Source organism: Furipterus horrens, unplaced genomic scaffold (assembly GCF_987537825.1).
Source record: "Furipterus horrens unplaced genomic scaffold, mFurHor1.1.pri manual_scaffold_3, whole genome shotgun sequence".
Taxonomy (NCBI): Eukaryota; Metazoa; Chordata; class Mammalia; order Chiroptera; family Furipteridae; genus Furipterus; species Furipterus horrens.
The window spans coordinates 35,535,116-35,551,821 of record NW_028327173.1 but is presented as its reverse complement, the minus strand read 5'-3'; the positions used below and the strand labels follow the sequence as shown (position 1 = coordinate 35,551,821).

The 16,706-nt window shown below is 40.9% G+C and overlaps 1 protein-coding gene and 1 pseudogene across 5 annotated transcripts in view; both read right to left on the bottom strand.

Annotated features, from left to right (window-relative positions):
- OSBPL9 (oxysterol binding protein like 9) overlaps nucleotides 1-8,583 on the bottom strand; it is a 130,963-nt gene extending 122,380 nt beyond the window's left edge. For 3 of the 5 annotated variants that reach the window (XM_090269444.1, XM_090269447.1, XM_090269449.1), the window contains exon 1: nucleotides 8,435-8,583. In XM_090269444.1, the coding sequence (XP_090125570.1) occupies nucleotides 8,435-8,545 (111 nt within the window). In that variant the 5' untranslated portion in view covers nucleotides 8,546-8,583. The remainder of the gene's footprint in view (nucleotides 1-8,434) is intronic. The other 2 variants (XM_090269446.1, XM_090269448.1) reach the window with 1 other exon arrangement.
- Nucleotides 4,331-5,324, bottom strand: LOC150014890 (L-lactate dehydrogenase A chain-like; annotated as a pseudogene).
- Nucleotides 8,584-16,706: the final 8,123 nt, after the last annotated feature.

Here is a 16,706-nt window from a genome sequence, read left to right as displayed (position 1 = left end):
TTCAACACGGGAGGAGACAGATACCGTGTCACTCCCGAGTCGGACTGCACAGCCATTCTCGGCGGTGCAGATAGACTCTTAAGAAGCTGCACCATCGTCTCTCGAGGCTCTGTAGCTTCAGCTTCACTGGAGAGGACACTCCAGCGTCATCGCAAGATGTCGATTCAACACGGGAGGAGACAGATACCGTGTCACTCCCGAGTCGGACTGCACAACCATTCTCGGCGGTGCAGATACTCTTAAGAAGCTACACCATCGTCTCTCGAGACGGACGGCTGCTGACGACGACGAATACATAGCATGTCAACATAATAAGAATAACATTTGACATATTCATGAACAATTTACTTAGAAAAGTATAAATTTGCTTTTAATTGTTTGATGGGAGTGGTGCTGTTAACTTCCTAGGAGAATCAGAGACTACCTCTTTTACACCTTTGTAAGAGAAATACATATACCTGAGCTCTTCAAAAACCCAAAACGCAAAAATTAAATGGCAGATATTTGGTCATCTTCTAGGGACTGCCAAATAACACTTAAATGTATTTTGACTATTAGTGGATTTAAAATGCAAAGTCATTATGAGTCTTCCCATCAGGATGCAATTGCAAAGAGCATGTGACTTCTCTAATGATTCTTTTCACGAAGAGTACCTTGAGTAGTCCTGGTATCTTACTAACTCACTGTTTCTAACGTTCTCTTTAAAATGTTACAAAAATAATACAAATCAAGAAAGAGAGTTAAACATTTATGGGTAATGACTAAACAAACCATATTTTGTAATCTCAACTAGCTCATCATACAGCATGATTAACCTTTAACACTTCCCTAGTTATACATTTTCAGTTCCCAAGGCCACTGATGTGAACCTTGACAGCATTCCTTAAATCCTGACTACCCTCATTTTTAACTCAGACCTTGCTTCCCATCCCTACAATATTTAAGCATCCTCCTATTTTAGAAGTCCTTTCCCTCAATTCCATATCTCTTTGGAATAACCTACAAATGTCTTAAATTTCTCTATTTCTTACCTCCTATTTGCTCTTCAAACTACTCCAACCTGCCTTCCACACCCACTACTCCATAGAAATAGCCCTCACTAAGGACACCAATGATGTACAGATTGACCAATCCAATGGATATTTTTAAGACTTTATCTAGTCAATCCTCTCAACAGTGTTCAAGTCAACTCATTATTCCCACTTGATTGCCATGTTCTTCTGTATTGTTTTGAATTTTTTTTTTTTACATCTCTAGCTGTTCCCTTTCACTCTTCCGTGCAGGCTTTTTTCTCTGACAATCCCTTAAACGTGTTTGTGGTGATCTAAAAACCTGTCCACAAATTTTTAACACTCCTTTCAAAAAGTAGTCTAATTCCCTTTCCCATGCCTAAAATTCTCGTCCCCATGAGCCTGAGCTAAACTTAATAATTCATTTCTAATGAACAGAATAAGGCATAAGTGATGGTCTCAGACTAGGTCATAAAAGGCACTGTGGCTTTCTCCTTGCTCTGACTTGGACTGCTCCTCTTCCTCTGGGTGAAACCTATGCCCTGTCATGATGACACTCAAGTTGCCCATGGCGAGGTTAGCTGGTGACTCAGTAAAGGAGCAAGGCCACCTTCCAACAGCCAGCAATGAACTGAGGCTTTCTGCCAACAGCCATGAGAGTGAGTCATCTTGAAAGCAGATCCTCCAGCTCCAGTCAAGCCTTTCAGATGACTCCAACCCTGGCCAATGTCTGTTGACTACAACTTTATGAGAGACCCTGAGGCAGAGCCACTGAAGTCATTCCAAAGTTCTGAGCCACTGAAACTATGAGATAATAAATGATTGTTGTTTTAAGTTGCTAGGTTTTGAGATAGTAATTGTTACAAAGCAATAGATAACTAATTCAATGATGTTTCTTAGCGTCCTATCCAAAGTTCTCTATTATTCTCATGCTCAACTTTCAGTGTATGTAAAGCTAGTATTATCTATAACCCAGATAATTTCCTAAGTTCCAGACAAATGACATCTTTACATCAATTCCAACATGACCCAAAGCAACCACCTTTCTCTCTCAACCTGTTCTTCCTATCTTCCCCATCAGCATTCATCCAGGTAAAGCCCAAAACATGGATTTCATCACTCTTCCTCCCCTTTCCCTCACATCCATAGCCAATCAATCACTAAGTCCTATAAATATGATCTTCTGATTATTTCTCTGTAACAAGAATATTTAAAGAATATAAAATTTATCTTAACCTATTAATCCATTTAAAATCAGAGAAACAACAATTAGACATAATATGCCACTTAATGTATTGTAATAAATTCCATCTACAAAGTATTCTTTACCAAAAGAACCTATTTAAACATACCACAAAGTTATTAGCAGCAAAATTCAAAAGAAATGATCTGGTTTCTTCAACAAATAAATGGCAAAGAAAAAATAGAGGGAAGGAGGACCTACACATTAAAAGAGACCAAATTTATGGGTGGCCCTTGTTTGGAAACCTGACTCAAACCAACTGATGAGGGAGAGATGTTTGAAACAATCAAGGAAATTGAACCATGACTGGATATTTGACAATATATTATTATCATTCTTTTTTTAGTTGTTAATAATGACATTGTAATGACATTTTTTAAAGAGAGACTTTAACTTTTAGTAATACATACTGAAATATTCACAAATGAAATGATACGGAGTCTGGGATCTGCTTTAAAATAACCCATTAGAGAATGAAGGAATCAACAGGAGTATTAATAAAATAAAGATTGGCCATACATTGATAATTATATAAGCTAGATAACAGGAATTCATTTTACTAACTTCTTTTATGTATGCCTGAAATTTTCTATTAAAAAAAGTGTTTACAACACTTAAATGACTATCCTGAAGGTAAAGTTCAAACTCCTTAGCATGGTTTACCAAGAAAGCCTTTCATTATATGGCCCCTGTTTACCTCTCCAGCTCATTTCACAGCTGCCTACCACAGTCCAAGCTCCGCGATGGACAAGCTCCTGGCTCTTGCCTCCTCCAAAAAACATTACCTCCAGCTCAAGCAGTTTAAACTTCTCTCTCTGCTCATATGGCTAACCCCTACTCATCATTAAGGCCACAGCAAACCTGCTTCTTTTACAAAACCTTTCCTGACTCTTCAAGACTGAGTCAAGTGACCCATCTATATAACCCCCAACATACGATGCTTCTCCTATCACTACTTTTGTTGCATCCACTCATAGAATCATGTATCATGAGGGCATGAACAATTTTAATCCCTCTTCCTAGCACAGTGCCTGGCACATAGTAGGTACTCAATAAATATTTACTAAATTTACAAAAGGCATGACCCCTCCACTTTCCAACTCCTCGCATATCTATACCTCCCTCAGTTTTTCTTCTTTTCCCACCTTCTTTTATGATCGTGCTTCATATAAATGGTTGGATACTCACATGGTGTTTCTAAATTTATATCTGCAGCCCTCCTTGGGTATCTCATCTAATAAAAACTTAACAAATTCTATGCTATTATTTAACAGATCTTTATCTCCAGGCCTGACCTATGGCTCCAAACATCTTCTGGACTCAATCTCCTCTTATCTCCCAAATGCACCTTTACACTAGACCTACTGAGAAATTCTCAATATCTTTTTAATAATCTTTATATTTTCAAGCTTCCCAATTTATGCACACTTCCCAATGCCTGGAATGCCCTCCTCTTCTACCTCTATCCATTAAGTCTGGGCTCAAATGTCTCTGGCCTTTTCCAGGCAATGACTAGTCTTATTTCTATTATAGAATTTGTGATATTTTTTTCCCACTGTTCAAGGTTTATGAGGTGTTTTAGTTGGTATGACACTTGGATAGTTAGCTGCATTATTTATATGTAGACTTTTCTTTTTACATTATATGGCAATGAACACTAGTCTGATTCATACGGTACACAAATAAGATCCTTAAGAACAGTTTTGCACAAGACATGCAATATTGGATTTATATGCTGGATCCCAGGATGTGATTGATTAGTCACACTGGATAAAGGAACAAGTTATATAACACACAATCAACACTCATCTAGTTTGAAGGACAACTGTAGTGTGTGCAACATTGGCAGTGGTGGCCTTGAGGAGGTGGAACTATTTCCCACTAACCGGTTAAGGACTACACAATATAAGTACCATCCAGCATCAGGATACTGATGCAGGGTTTTATGAACCATTACTATTTCTATTTTTGGGAAATTGATGTTTTTAGTCACAGAGCAGATAAAAAGGACAATATGTACAACCTCCAGCTAAACTCCTGTTGTACCCTAGACAGTGAGGTGGTACATTAGAGGACTTTAAAACTGCAGCTCCTTCTGGACCCCCCAAAGTGTATCTGCACTCTTCTTCAAACGGGCCTCTTCCTCAGCTGTCAGAGTCACCATCACAACATCTGAGATTCCATTCTGTCCCAAGATGCAAGGAACACCAAGGAAGACGTCTTCTTTTATTTTGCACAGACCCTTGATCATGGTGGAAATTGGATGTACCCGCCTAAGAATCTTCACTATACTTTCTGCTAAATCTGCCACAGATAGTTCAGTGGCCCAGCATGTGCAGCCTTTCAGTTTGATCACCTCATAAGCACTGTCAACCACCTGTTTGTGAACTTCTTTCCACTGTTCCTTATCTGCATCAGTGCCTAAATCAGGGTGCAGCCTTTAGGGAGACACCGGAAACATTCACTCCACTCAACACAGGCACACTGGAGTCTCCATGCTCCCAAGGACCCACCCATGACAGCTTAGTGGATGAAATCCCAGCCTTTCCCCCATTCGGTAACAGAACTAGGCTGAATCCAGATTGCAGCCACTTCCAATACCAAGGTTTTTGGGAAAGCTGTTTATCTTCCAAGCCACATAGGTCAAGCCATGCACTGGATTGGAAACAATAAGCAATCTGCAGTTGGGACTGTATTTTACAGCATTAGGAATGACAAATTTAAAGATGTTCACATTATGCTGGACCAAATGAAGACGGCTTTTTCCCTCTTGTTGACGTGCCCCAGCTGTGACAATAACCAGCTTGGAGTTTGCAGTCACATTATAATCTTTGCCAGAGACAATTTCTGGTGTTCTAAGGAAAAGGCTGCATTTTGGAGATCCATCATCTCTCCCTTTAATTTGTCTTCCATGACATTAACAAGAGCAATTCACCTGCCAAGTCCTTCATTAAGATACTGATGGCACAGGCCATGCCAATAGCATCAACCCCAACAACTGTAATCTTATTCTGGGAGGTTTGTTCTTCCTTAAGAAGATTCGCAATCAGCTGATCCTTCAGAGTTGCCATATTGGACTTATACCCAAAAGGAATCGAGTGTGCACAGCAGGCTGGCGTCGGTGGCAACCGGTGGTCGATCCGGACTTGGCGGCAGCTTCTTGGGTACCTATCATATTGTTTTGAAATTATGTGTAGGCATCTGCTCTGCTAGATTGTGAGTTCCTATACAGAAGGGACTCTCCCTCCTTCATGCTTGCACCTCCAGCATAGAAAGTACAATGCCTATTACAAAATCGCCCCAAATAAATATTTGCTGAATGAATCACATCATATTATTTCCAATAGTAAAGAGACTGAGCTAGAGCTGAAAAGACAGCCTATATCTACTTCCTTAAAGGAGGCAATCAGTTTCTCTGTTCCTCTATTGGACAGAATAATAGTATATTAAGCTCTTTTTCAAAAACTGAAAATGCACATATTAAGAAAACAAAAGAAATATAAAGTAAAAAGTAAAAAGATCATCCATTCCCAGACAATGGGTTTGGGTTTGGATCTAGGCCCAAGCCAATAGAATAAGATCCAGGCTGAGGTAAGCTGTAGGTGAAACTATTCCATTCATAGCAATTTCAGTGATCCTAACCCACGCCTGAGATTATCCTAATAGCGATTTTCAGTACAGGTCAACTCTAAAGCAAGACCAATCTAGTCTACTTAAAGGTTTTCATGGCCACCCTAGAACAGACCTGCAACCACAGAGCCAGACCAGAGCCCAAGTGATTTTTGCAACAGGGAACAGAGTGACTTGCTATTTACTGCTCTGCTTAAAAGGTTGGGCAATTAATTCTGATACTCTTTCTGGAAGATGTAGCTCCAAGTTATCAGCCACAGGCAAATCATTAAGATGTACCTTCAAATCTTTCAGAAGCCTAATGTACTGAACAATATCCAAGTGTACAGAACTCACTGCCAACATTCAATGTGTCTCCTATTTTCTTTTTAAGTGAATACCTATCTTTTCTCCCATGTTTATACTGGACCTCCTCTAATCAGGGGTTGGGTATTATTTTATTTTACAAGATTATTTTATTTTACAATATTTCTCTGCAAGCAAATACTTCAACACCAAATAACTAGAAAAGAAAAAAAAACTTCTAAATAGCCATTAGTGAGAAATATGATACCTCTTTTTGCTGGCAAGGATGATATTTTACAGAATCCAATCTCAGAAGGGAAGCTAAGTATCTGGGGTGAAACGGGGGGAGAGATCTATGAAAAATCTGTATTTAGCCAGACAAGAAGAAATTTGTCAAGATATCCAGAAACTAAGAGGGCAAGGAGGCAGAAAAAGACCACACTAAAGGAAGAAAAACAGGAAAAAGGACTATTCTCTTTGGGCCAGAAGCTCCCAGTTTGAGGCCTCTCTGCTTTGGCCATACAGATTTAGGATTTGCAGAGTAACAATTCCATAGTGCCAGTCATTGGAATTACTCTACCTTGAATAGGCTGTAAAGGTTCATTACAATTTACTTAATATCACAGCTATTAAAACTCAATATTACTCATTTATCTGCGCCATGGGATTTTATAATCCCAGAGTTTTCAGAGTATAATATTCAGTTATCTCTCTTTCATGGCTACCTAAAGATAATTTTGAACAATGTGTTTAAATCTTATTCAAGTTTGGTCTTTTTTTTCTCCTTTAAAAGTTATGGAGAAAAGAAGTTGATAGCTGAAGAATGTTTAAAGTTATACTTTCCATTCCTGCAGGCTTGCCTTTAGTAACTCACAGCTTGCACTTTTCTCCTTCCTTTAGTGAAAGTGGAGTTTACTGGTAAAAGTCAGAAAGCCAGGAATTTGGAATCCTGGTTACACCACTTACTGCTAGCTCTTGGATCTTGAGCAATTACTTAAAAGCCTAGAGGCTCAAATTCCAAAACTGTAAAATTAGGAAATGAATTGGAGATAATGAATACTGACCTGCAGACTTATTGTTAGTAAAATAAAGGGGACCACTAGACTATAATACAAACTTCCGAGAAGAGGAATGGAGGAATGGTGAATGTCTTGAACTCTGCTGATTCTTGCTCACGTGCACAAGAGCATGCACACTCACCCACACACACCTCTCCTAAAGCAATAACAACTAACAAATAGTGGGAGTGAGCTCGGTTAATATTTCTTAAATGAATAAATACAAGCGTCCCCATTTATCTAATCAACATTTACCTTTCTTCCAGAATCTTTTTTTTTGGGGGGGGGGGGGGGTCCCTTGTCTTCCATTATTTTCTAAAGCGTTCAGGACTTTTTTTTTTTGTCCTAACTGGTTTCCTCCCTCTCATTAGCTATTATTAACTAGACACCATTCAGAGAACACCTTTGTAATTTCTCTTCCTACCACCCACCTTTCACTTCTAATGCGATGGGGGTGGAGGGGATAGTCGGAACATAAGATTCACCGTAATGGACTTGCACAAGGCCACCGATTCGTATTTAATGACAGTCAAGTGGTGAACTCAGCCCTCCCCGGAACATAACTTGCAGGAAACACCACACCATCCATTCTCTTCGCTAACGAGAAACTGCTGTGTAGGACATCCTCGGTTCTCAAAAGTGAAGGCGTCGGTTACACTAGCTTCCCGCTGAATACAGGAGTGCGTCCCGTGAATGAAACACACAACTTGGGCAGAAGAGAGGGATTTCGGACCCTTTTGTGCTGCTCGAGGGCCGGTCACCTATGGACCTGGCCAAGCAGCACTCTTCAATCCCTGGAGGGAAGCTAAGGGGTGCGGTCGTCTAGAGGGCCTGAGGGGGACCGCGTCAAGTTCATGACAACGTAGGGAGGCGGCACGGACAGCGCCACCAGACCCCACAAACCACAACTACCGCCTAACGGCAACTCGGCCGGACGCGACCACCACTTAATAACCCACAGAAAACCGAACGCGGCTCGCCCCCAACCCATAAATCGGAGGGCTAGTACTTGTTTATTGGCTGCTCCAGCATCTCCTTCACCCTCATTGGCTATCCGGGACGTAGAACCCTCCTCTCCGAGGGAACCCTCTCCTACGGCGGCACCCCGATCCTAGCAACCTCAACCCCGCTACCAAAAAGCCCGGCCCCCCTCCACCCAGTATTAGCGACCCGCGAGAAACTCGGAGCTTTGCTCCCGGAGGACTCACCGTGTAGTAGGAGAGTAGCCCTGCATTGTAGTCCAGCACGAACCAACGGTACTGCCAGCCTTTCATCACGTTAGTCCATTTGCTCAGCGGCCCCTCCATGATGGACGCCATCTTGGGAGCCGCCAATGACAACAAACGGCCTGACGTCACTCGCCTATAAGGCTTTCAGCATGCGGGGGCGGGGCCGCTGCGGGAGGGGCGGGGCAGGGCAGGGCAGGGGCGGGGCTAGCGGCTGCTGCTTCGAGTGGATCGCCAGCTCACGCCCCCAGCTATCATCCTGGAACAAGCTTTCTATGGGCACCTATTGTGTGAAGAACTCCGTGACTGGGTTGTGACAAATACAATCATGAGTACTCACGTTAAGATTATTTATTACAAGAATTAATTTTATTAGCCATGAGGATACCTTACACTTCCAAAAGATTTCACATCTGACCTTTTATTTATGCATTCATTATGCAAATCAATTTATTTTATAAATATTTGCTGTTTTATGCTAGATACGGTTTTAGGTTTTGAGCACTCAGCAGAGACTTCACGTAGGGTTGAGGGAACCAAGTAATAAAGTAAATAGTAAATTACATAGTATATTAAATATTGGTAAGTACTATGGAAAAACATTAGGCAAGGAAAGAGGCAGAGTAGGGGCTACAATTTTAAAATCCCAAATAGGGAAGGCCTGAAAGAGAAGGTAACTTTTGAACAAAGACCTAAAGAAAATGAAGGAGCGAGCCTGGAGGAAGAGCTTCCAAGGGGAAGGCAAAGCAAGTGCAAAGACCTTGAGCCTGGCGTTTTAAAAGGAACAGCAAGGAGTTCGGTGTCTGGAGTGCCAAGGAGAAAGTAGGAGGAGGCAAGGTCAGAGAAGTGGGGGTAGAACAGTTAGAGCCTGTAAGGACAATGGAAGTATTGTTCTACTCCAACCAGGCACTGTTAGACCACTGAGAATGAAGCAGTGAAGGAGTCAGAAAGGTTCCTTGCTTTCTAAGAGCTTAAATTCTGTGATGGAAAGCAAACACTAAACAAGTAAAACAAGAAAAATATATTATACTCATAAAGCCCTTGCAGAAAACTTAAGTTGATGTAATACGAAACCAAGGGTGGCTACTTTATGATAGATGGTTAAGGCAGAACCCCTCAGGAAATGGCATTTAAATTGAGGTGTGAAAGATAAGAAAGAGCCCACCATGCAAATATCAAGGGAAAGAGCTAAAAAGGAAACTTAGTAGTGGGGCATTAGCTATAAGTGGCAGTGAGGTCAAGGGAGAGATTTTCTTTGCATTTTATTTTTTATTCTATTTTATTTTGGACTTAAAAAGTATTTCATGTATTTAGGTACTGTGCTGTGAATCCCTTCCCTTAGCTGATAAAAGAAATGCTAGAAAAAAGAGTATCATGTCACTGAGGAGGCTAAACAGAATACCAACGAATCCATTTGGTAAAGATCTAAAGTAAATTAAAATTTTTCATGCTTGATCTGTGGGATATATCTTCTCCCACTTATTGAGATATAATTCCCATAAAGCATTATGTAAGTTTACATAATGATTTGACATATATATATCGTCGTCGTCGTCGTTGGCAGCCGTCCGTCTCGAGAGACGATGGTGTAGCTTCTTAAGAGTCTATCTGCACCGCCGAGAATGGCTGTGCAGTCCGACTCGGGAGTGACACAGTATCTGTCTCCTCCCGTGTTGAATCGACATCTTGTGATGACGCTGGAGTGTCCTCTCCAGTGAAGCTGAAGCTACAGAGCCTGGGCAGGGTGATATGGAGGGTCTGCTGTTGCCCATGCAGCAGACCCCCCCTCTCTTCGCAGCTGAAGGGTCCAAGGGAAAGACGGAGTCAATACAGCTTGGCTTCAGGTGCGCCGCAGGAGTTGCCGGTGTTGACTACAACGTCAAACCGCCTTAGGGACTCCGGCTCCGGATTTTCTGTCGGGGTTTACTCCCTTAGCCTTTCCCCTGAAGAGGTATGCCGCAAGGCAGCGGAGGTTTTTTGGAGTCAGAGTTTTCCTTCTCTGATGTACCCTGACTGGAAGATCGAACCAGCGACACTTAGCTCGCAGGCCGACGCTCAATCCACTGAGCCAAACCAGCCAGGGACAATAGGGAATATAGTCAATAATATTCTAATAACTTTATATGGTGTCAGATGAATGCAAGATTTATCAGAATGATCGTCGTCGTCGTCGTCGTCGTCAGCAGCCGTCCGTCTCGAGAGACGATGGTGTAGCTTCCTAAGAGTCTATCTGCACCGCCGAGAATGGCTGTGCAGTCCGACTCGGGAGTGACACGGTATCTGTCTCCTCCCGTGTTGAAGCTACAGAGCCTGGGCAGGGTGATATGGAGGGTCTGCTGTTGCCCATGCAGCAGACCCCCCCTCTCTTCGCAGCTGAAGGATCCAAGGGAAAGACGGAGTCAATACAGCTTGGCTTCAGGTGCGCCGCAGGAGTTGCCGGTGTTGACTACAACGTCAAACCGCCTTAGGGACTCCGGCTCCGGATTTTCTGTCGGGGTTTATTCCCTTAGCCTTTCCCCTGAAGAGGTATGCCGCAAGGCAGCGGAGGTTTTTTGGAGTCAGAGTTTTCCTTCTCTGTCAGAATGATCACTTACTTAATAAGTTATATAATGTCTAGTCACTGGATTGTACACGTGGAACTAACATAATAAAGTATGTCAACTATAAAATTTTTACATTTACAAAAAAATAATAAGTATATAAATAATTTGAGGTGTGGCTGGACTTTTCTTGTATTTAAAAAAAAAAAAAGGAAACCCACAAGACACAATATATACTACCTCCAACAGAATCACTGAATGTTTATAGACACCATTAGGTTGAAAATAAGAGTTGTAAAATATATTCCTGACTGGTGTGGCTCAGTGGATTGAATGCTAGCCTGTGAAGCAAAAGGTCACCAGTAAGATTTCCAGTCAGGGCACATGCCTGAGTTGTGGGCCAGGTCACCAGCTGGCAGCGTGTGAGTGGCAAGCAATCAATGTGTCTCTCGCACATTGATGTTTCTCTCCCTCTCTTTTCCCTCTCTTCCTCTCTCTCTCAAAAATGAATAAGTAAAACCTTTAAAAAATTAAAAAATATTCCATACAAAGAAAACCAAATTGAGCAAAAGTACCTAAAATTCTATGAGAACAAATAGACAAGTGCAAACATTGTCATAAGACAAAAAGGTCAACCTAAAATTATAAAGGAGTGAATTCATCAAAAAAAAAATTTTTTTTTTCATTACTATGCACCCCACCACAGAGCACCTGAGTACATCAAGCAAATAATATGACATCCAAAGGCAGACAACGCAACTCAACAGTACTCGACAACAAAAATACTTCTCTCTCAACAATGGGTGATCATCCCATTCAAAAACAATAAACAAGTATTAAACTTTGACTACATTTTAGAGAAAACAAACTAATAAATATATACAAAATATTTTATCCAGCCCTGGTCGGGTGACTGTTAGTTGGGAGAGTTTTCCAGTATTGCAAAAGGTTGTGGGTTCAATGTCAAGTCAAGTCAGCATCAAAGCACCAATCATTGCCTCCTGTTTGTGTCCTGACTTGACATTGAACCCACATATATATATCGTCGTCGGCAGCCGTCCGTCTCGAGAGACGATGGTGTAGCTTCTTAAGAGTCTATCTGCACCGCCGAGAATGGCTGTGCAGTCCGACTCGGGAGTGACACGGTATCTGTCTCCTCCCGTGTTGAATCGACATCTTGCGATGACGCTGGAGTGTCCTCTCCAGTGAAGCTGAAGCTACAGAGCCTGGGCAGGGTGATATGGAGGGTCTGCTGTTGCCCATGCAGCAGACGCCCCCTCTCTTCGCAGCTGAAGGATCCAAGGGAAAGACGGAGTTAATACAGCTTGGCTTCAGGTGCGCCGCAGGAGTTGCCGGTGTTGACTACAACGTCAAACCGCCTTAGGGACTCCGGCTCCGGATTTTCTGTCGGGGTTTACTCCCTTAGCCTTTCCCCTGAAGAGGTATGCCGCAAGGCAGCGGAGGTTTTTTGGAATCAGAGTTTTCCTTCTCTGATATATATATATATATATCTCAAGATGATTACCATGTTAAGTTTAGTTAACATCCATCACCTCATCTCACGATTATATTTTCTTGTAATGAGAACTTCTTAGGTCTACTCTCTTAGCAACTTTCAAATACACTAAACAGTATTGTTAATGATAGTCACCAGACGTTATATTGCCAAAACTGTTTTCTTAATCCTCACCCAAAGACATGCTTATTGATTTTAGAAAGAGGGGAAGAGGGAGGGAAGGAGGGAGAGAGAGAGAGAGAGAGAGAGAAAAGAAACATCCATCATTGCCTCTGGCAAACAGGAAACAGGGATGAACCTACAACCTAGGCACATGCCCCAATTGGGAACCAAACCCTCAACCAGCTGAGCCACACTGACTAGGGTCCCCCAAAGCTTTTTTGTCTTATAACTGGAAGATTTTTACCCTCTGACCAACTTTTAAGTTTGATGTAGTCACACATTTTTATTTCTGCTTTTATCGTTGCTAAGACCAATACGAAGAAGCTTTTTCCTTATGTTTTCATCTAGAAGTTTTATGGTTCCACGTCTTAGATTAGTCTTTAATCCATTTTGAGTTACTTTTTTGTGAGTAGTATGAGATAGAGGTATAGTTTCATTCGTTTGCTTGTGAAGATCCAATTTTCCCAGTGTCATTTATTGAAGAGACTGTCTTTTCTCCAGGGAGTATTTTTGACTTTTTTGTCAAATATTAGTTGACTGTATGTGTATGGGTTTATTTCTGGGCTCTCAATTCTATACTGTTGGTCTATGTGTCTGTTTTTATGCCAATACCATACTGTTTTAATTACTATAGCTTTGTAATATAGTTTGGAATTAGGAAGTGTGATGCCTCCACATTTGTTCTTCTTTCTCAAGATTGTTTTGGGTACCCACGTCTTTTGTGGTTCCTAAAAAATAGGGATTTCATTGAAACTATAGATGGCTTTGGGTAGTATGGACATTTTAACAATATTAATTCTTCCAATCCATTAGCACAGAATATCTTTCTATTTATTTGCCCAGGTACTTAATAGTATTAATTGGTGAGTATGAGTCCATATAAACACATGTCTGTGTTTTCATTATGATACATGCCCCCCCAAAATATATATATACTGCACACTTCTCATAGAAATTTTGTTCTAGAAACATTATTCAGCAGAAAAACCTCATGTTGCTTATGTCTTTGGGATAAACAAACTGTTGGATTTTGAAACATCATGATTCAGATTTAGTGAAAAGATTTACATAGTGTTAATTATTACTCCTCCATTAGTTTCTTAAGAGCAAAAACCAAGTCTTGCTCCTTTTTGTGACCCTAGAAACCATCCCAGGGCCTGGCATACAGAAGGTGATCTGAATTATGTGTTCCCTTGAAAATGAACTACTAACTTCTAAGGACTGTGCTAAGCACCATCACCTGTATTTTCTCCTTTAATCCCTACAACAATCCTTCAAGATTTATATTATTACCCCCATTTTACAGGTGAGGACAGTAGGACACAGTTATTAAGTGGCTTGCCCAAGGTCACACAACTAGTAAACAGCAGAACCCGAAATAGAATCTAGGTTTTTTTTACCTCAGATCCATTTCACCTCCACTGCAAGCTATATTTACACAGTCTATGTGTAAATAAAGGTCTTGGACATGACACAGGCAGTATCATCAACTTCTAAATCAGTTTTAACTTTTATCAGGGTCACAGGCATCAGCAGGCTCTAGTTAGCTTCAAATGTCAAAACACGGGTCATCAGGGAGACCTGGGAGCAAGTGTAGTTCTTAACTCCTAAGACCATGTCCAACTGCACAGCACTTTGTCCCCATTCTACATGAAGTGTCAAACTACATGTTTTAGATCATTAACTAAAATCAAACATGGAAAAAACATATCACCTCTCATTCCCACATTCCTTAGTGACTGGCCTTTTGTGGAATGAGGAAGCAGCTGAAGCAGAGCAGAAAATGAGGATTAGGGTTCAGAATCAGAAAAAAGAGATGAAGTTAACCATTAAAAAGCATAAGTTCATCAGGGACCGGAACTGGACTAATTCATCCTGCCACTTAGACTATCAATAAATGTTACACAGATATGATTCTTAAAAGATCATTCTGGCAGCAAATTTGAGAACAAATCAGAGCTGGATAAGACTAGAGAAAAGAAGATAAACTAAGAAACTTTTTTAAAGCCAAGCAAGCAATAGGAAGAGTATAAATTTAGACAAGACAGCAGGGATGGAGAGTGGGAAAGACACTGTAATGTATATTTATTGAGTAACACTTTAGTGTTAAGATTTTAAAACTCACAAAACAATGGAATTAAATAAGGAGGAAATAAGCAGAGGCAGAGACAGTACCAATAACTTGTGTAACTGAATGATTATTTAAGTAATCAAGTTTTTCTTTCTTTCTTTTTAAATGAAGGAAGAACAAAACCAGCTTGTGTTTCTCAGTGTGAAGTTTCCTTCCTTTACACAGCTGTTTAGAAATAGGATTTTTTTTTTCCTAGTTTCTAGCAAAAATTATTTCCTACTCTTTCCACAGCTGAGATTGTAGATGCAAATTGCTTCGAAATGCATTCTGTTGTTGCTGGTTTCCTGCCTTCTCTTCCTAAACTTCCCACCAACTGCTTTTTGTTATTGCTGTTATTGTTGTCATGTTTCTTAATTGGCAGTTGTTGGGCATCAAATAAAACAACATTTACAAAATACTACCTTCTTAAGGGAAAACACAGAAACGTACAAAAAACTTGACTGTCCTTCGTTGGGTGTAGAAGGTCAAGCTTAAATGTGGGAAAGCAAAATAAGACATAGCCTGTTTTGTCCACAAACCCTTTCCTTTCGCTAGAGAGCAAGAAAGTGAAATGTCAAGTTTAGGAAAACTTGGCTATGGTTTTGAGGCAGAAGGAAGCTGGGGAAGGAAGAGAAAATATTTTAGGAGATCTAGACTCTAAGTGTTCTAAGGAGGAAGAGGAGGAATGCACTTGTCTTTGGCTGGCCCTCTTCTTCTACTGGCCCCTTCAAGACCCACATCCCAGCTGCCCTGGGCTTTATACATTTCATACACATCTTTCTGCCCTCAGGCAGGGTGGACCTGTCATTCCCTTGTGCCCCACCTGTACTCTGAACAAATTTCTAACAGAGTCTGGGACACCTATTGCATTTACTAGTTCAGAGAGTCAGAATGCCCTCCTCGATAGTGGGTTCCTTGAGGACAAGATCATATGTGCATCCTCAAACTTAGCACAGTGCCTGATATCAACAGTATGGAACAGAGGAAGCAGCATAGGCAATCTGGATAAAAGGGTGAGGGGAAGCTGGTTGCTGGAAATACAGTTTTTACTTATGTTGTGGTGAGGGGATGGGCATAGGAGAAGAGAGCTGAAGTGTGTGAAGAGGTACAGATTACAGGAGGCCTGGAAGTCAAGAAATTGTGAGGCCACCACGCTAGATACTTCATTTACATGGAAGTTGAAGAATTGTTTGAATAAGTGAAAAAAATTATGATGCAAAATCATTATATATAAGTATAAGATGGTTTCAAATTATATAGTATGGTTTTTATTTTACAAAATATATACATATCTTTCCAGAAGACTATAGCGATGCACAGGAAAACATTTGTAGTCAGTGTCTGGGGTTGTAGTTGATTTTATTTTTCTCTTTATACTTCTTTTGTATTATCCACATTTATAGTAAGTCATAGATGTTGTATTTATGAGGTGAAAATGTAATTTTGTGAAAGAATAAGACAGAATATAATTAAAAAATACCACCAGATAATTAAGTCAGCCCTGAATTTGCCAGGCATATGCCATTTATATAATCATAACATGCTGGCTTTCTTCCAGAGCTGGAATAAAAAAGCATCACAGTTCAAACAGTGATATACTGTCAGATCCTTTTGTCCCAATCAGAAGCCCTGCTGCATGCCTACGCCCTCTTCCTCATTCTGTAGCTAAGTTTCCATGTGAGCTGACATTGCAGCATGTCAGCTTTGCAAACTTAGAGATAAGTCACCCTTGCTGTGAATTTACAGTGAATTTATTCACTTCTTTTTTCAGGGAAGAAGCCTTCACTGAGCCACAGTCGTGTGTCAAGCCCTAGCCCAGGTGCTGAGGGTAGCACATGGTTCCTGGCCTCAAGCAGCTCAGACTGTCAGGAAACACAATGTGTTCCTGCACAGAGTGATTCATGCTAAACCAGAGGTGGGCAAGGG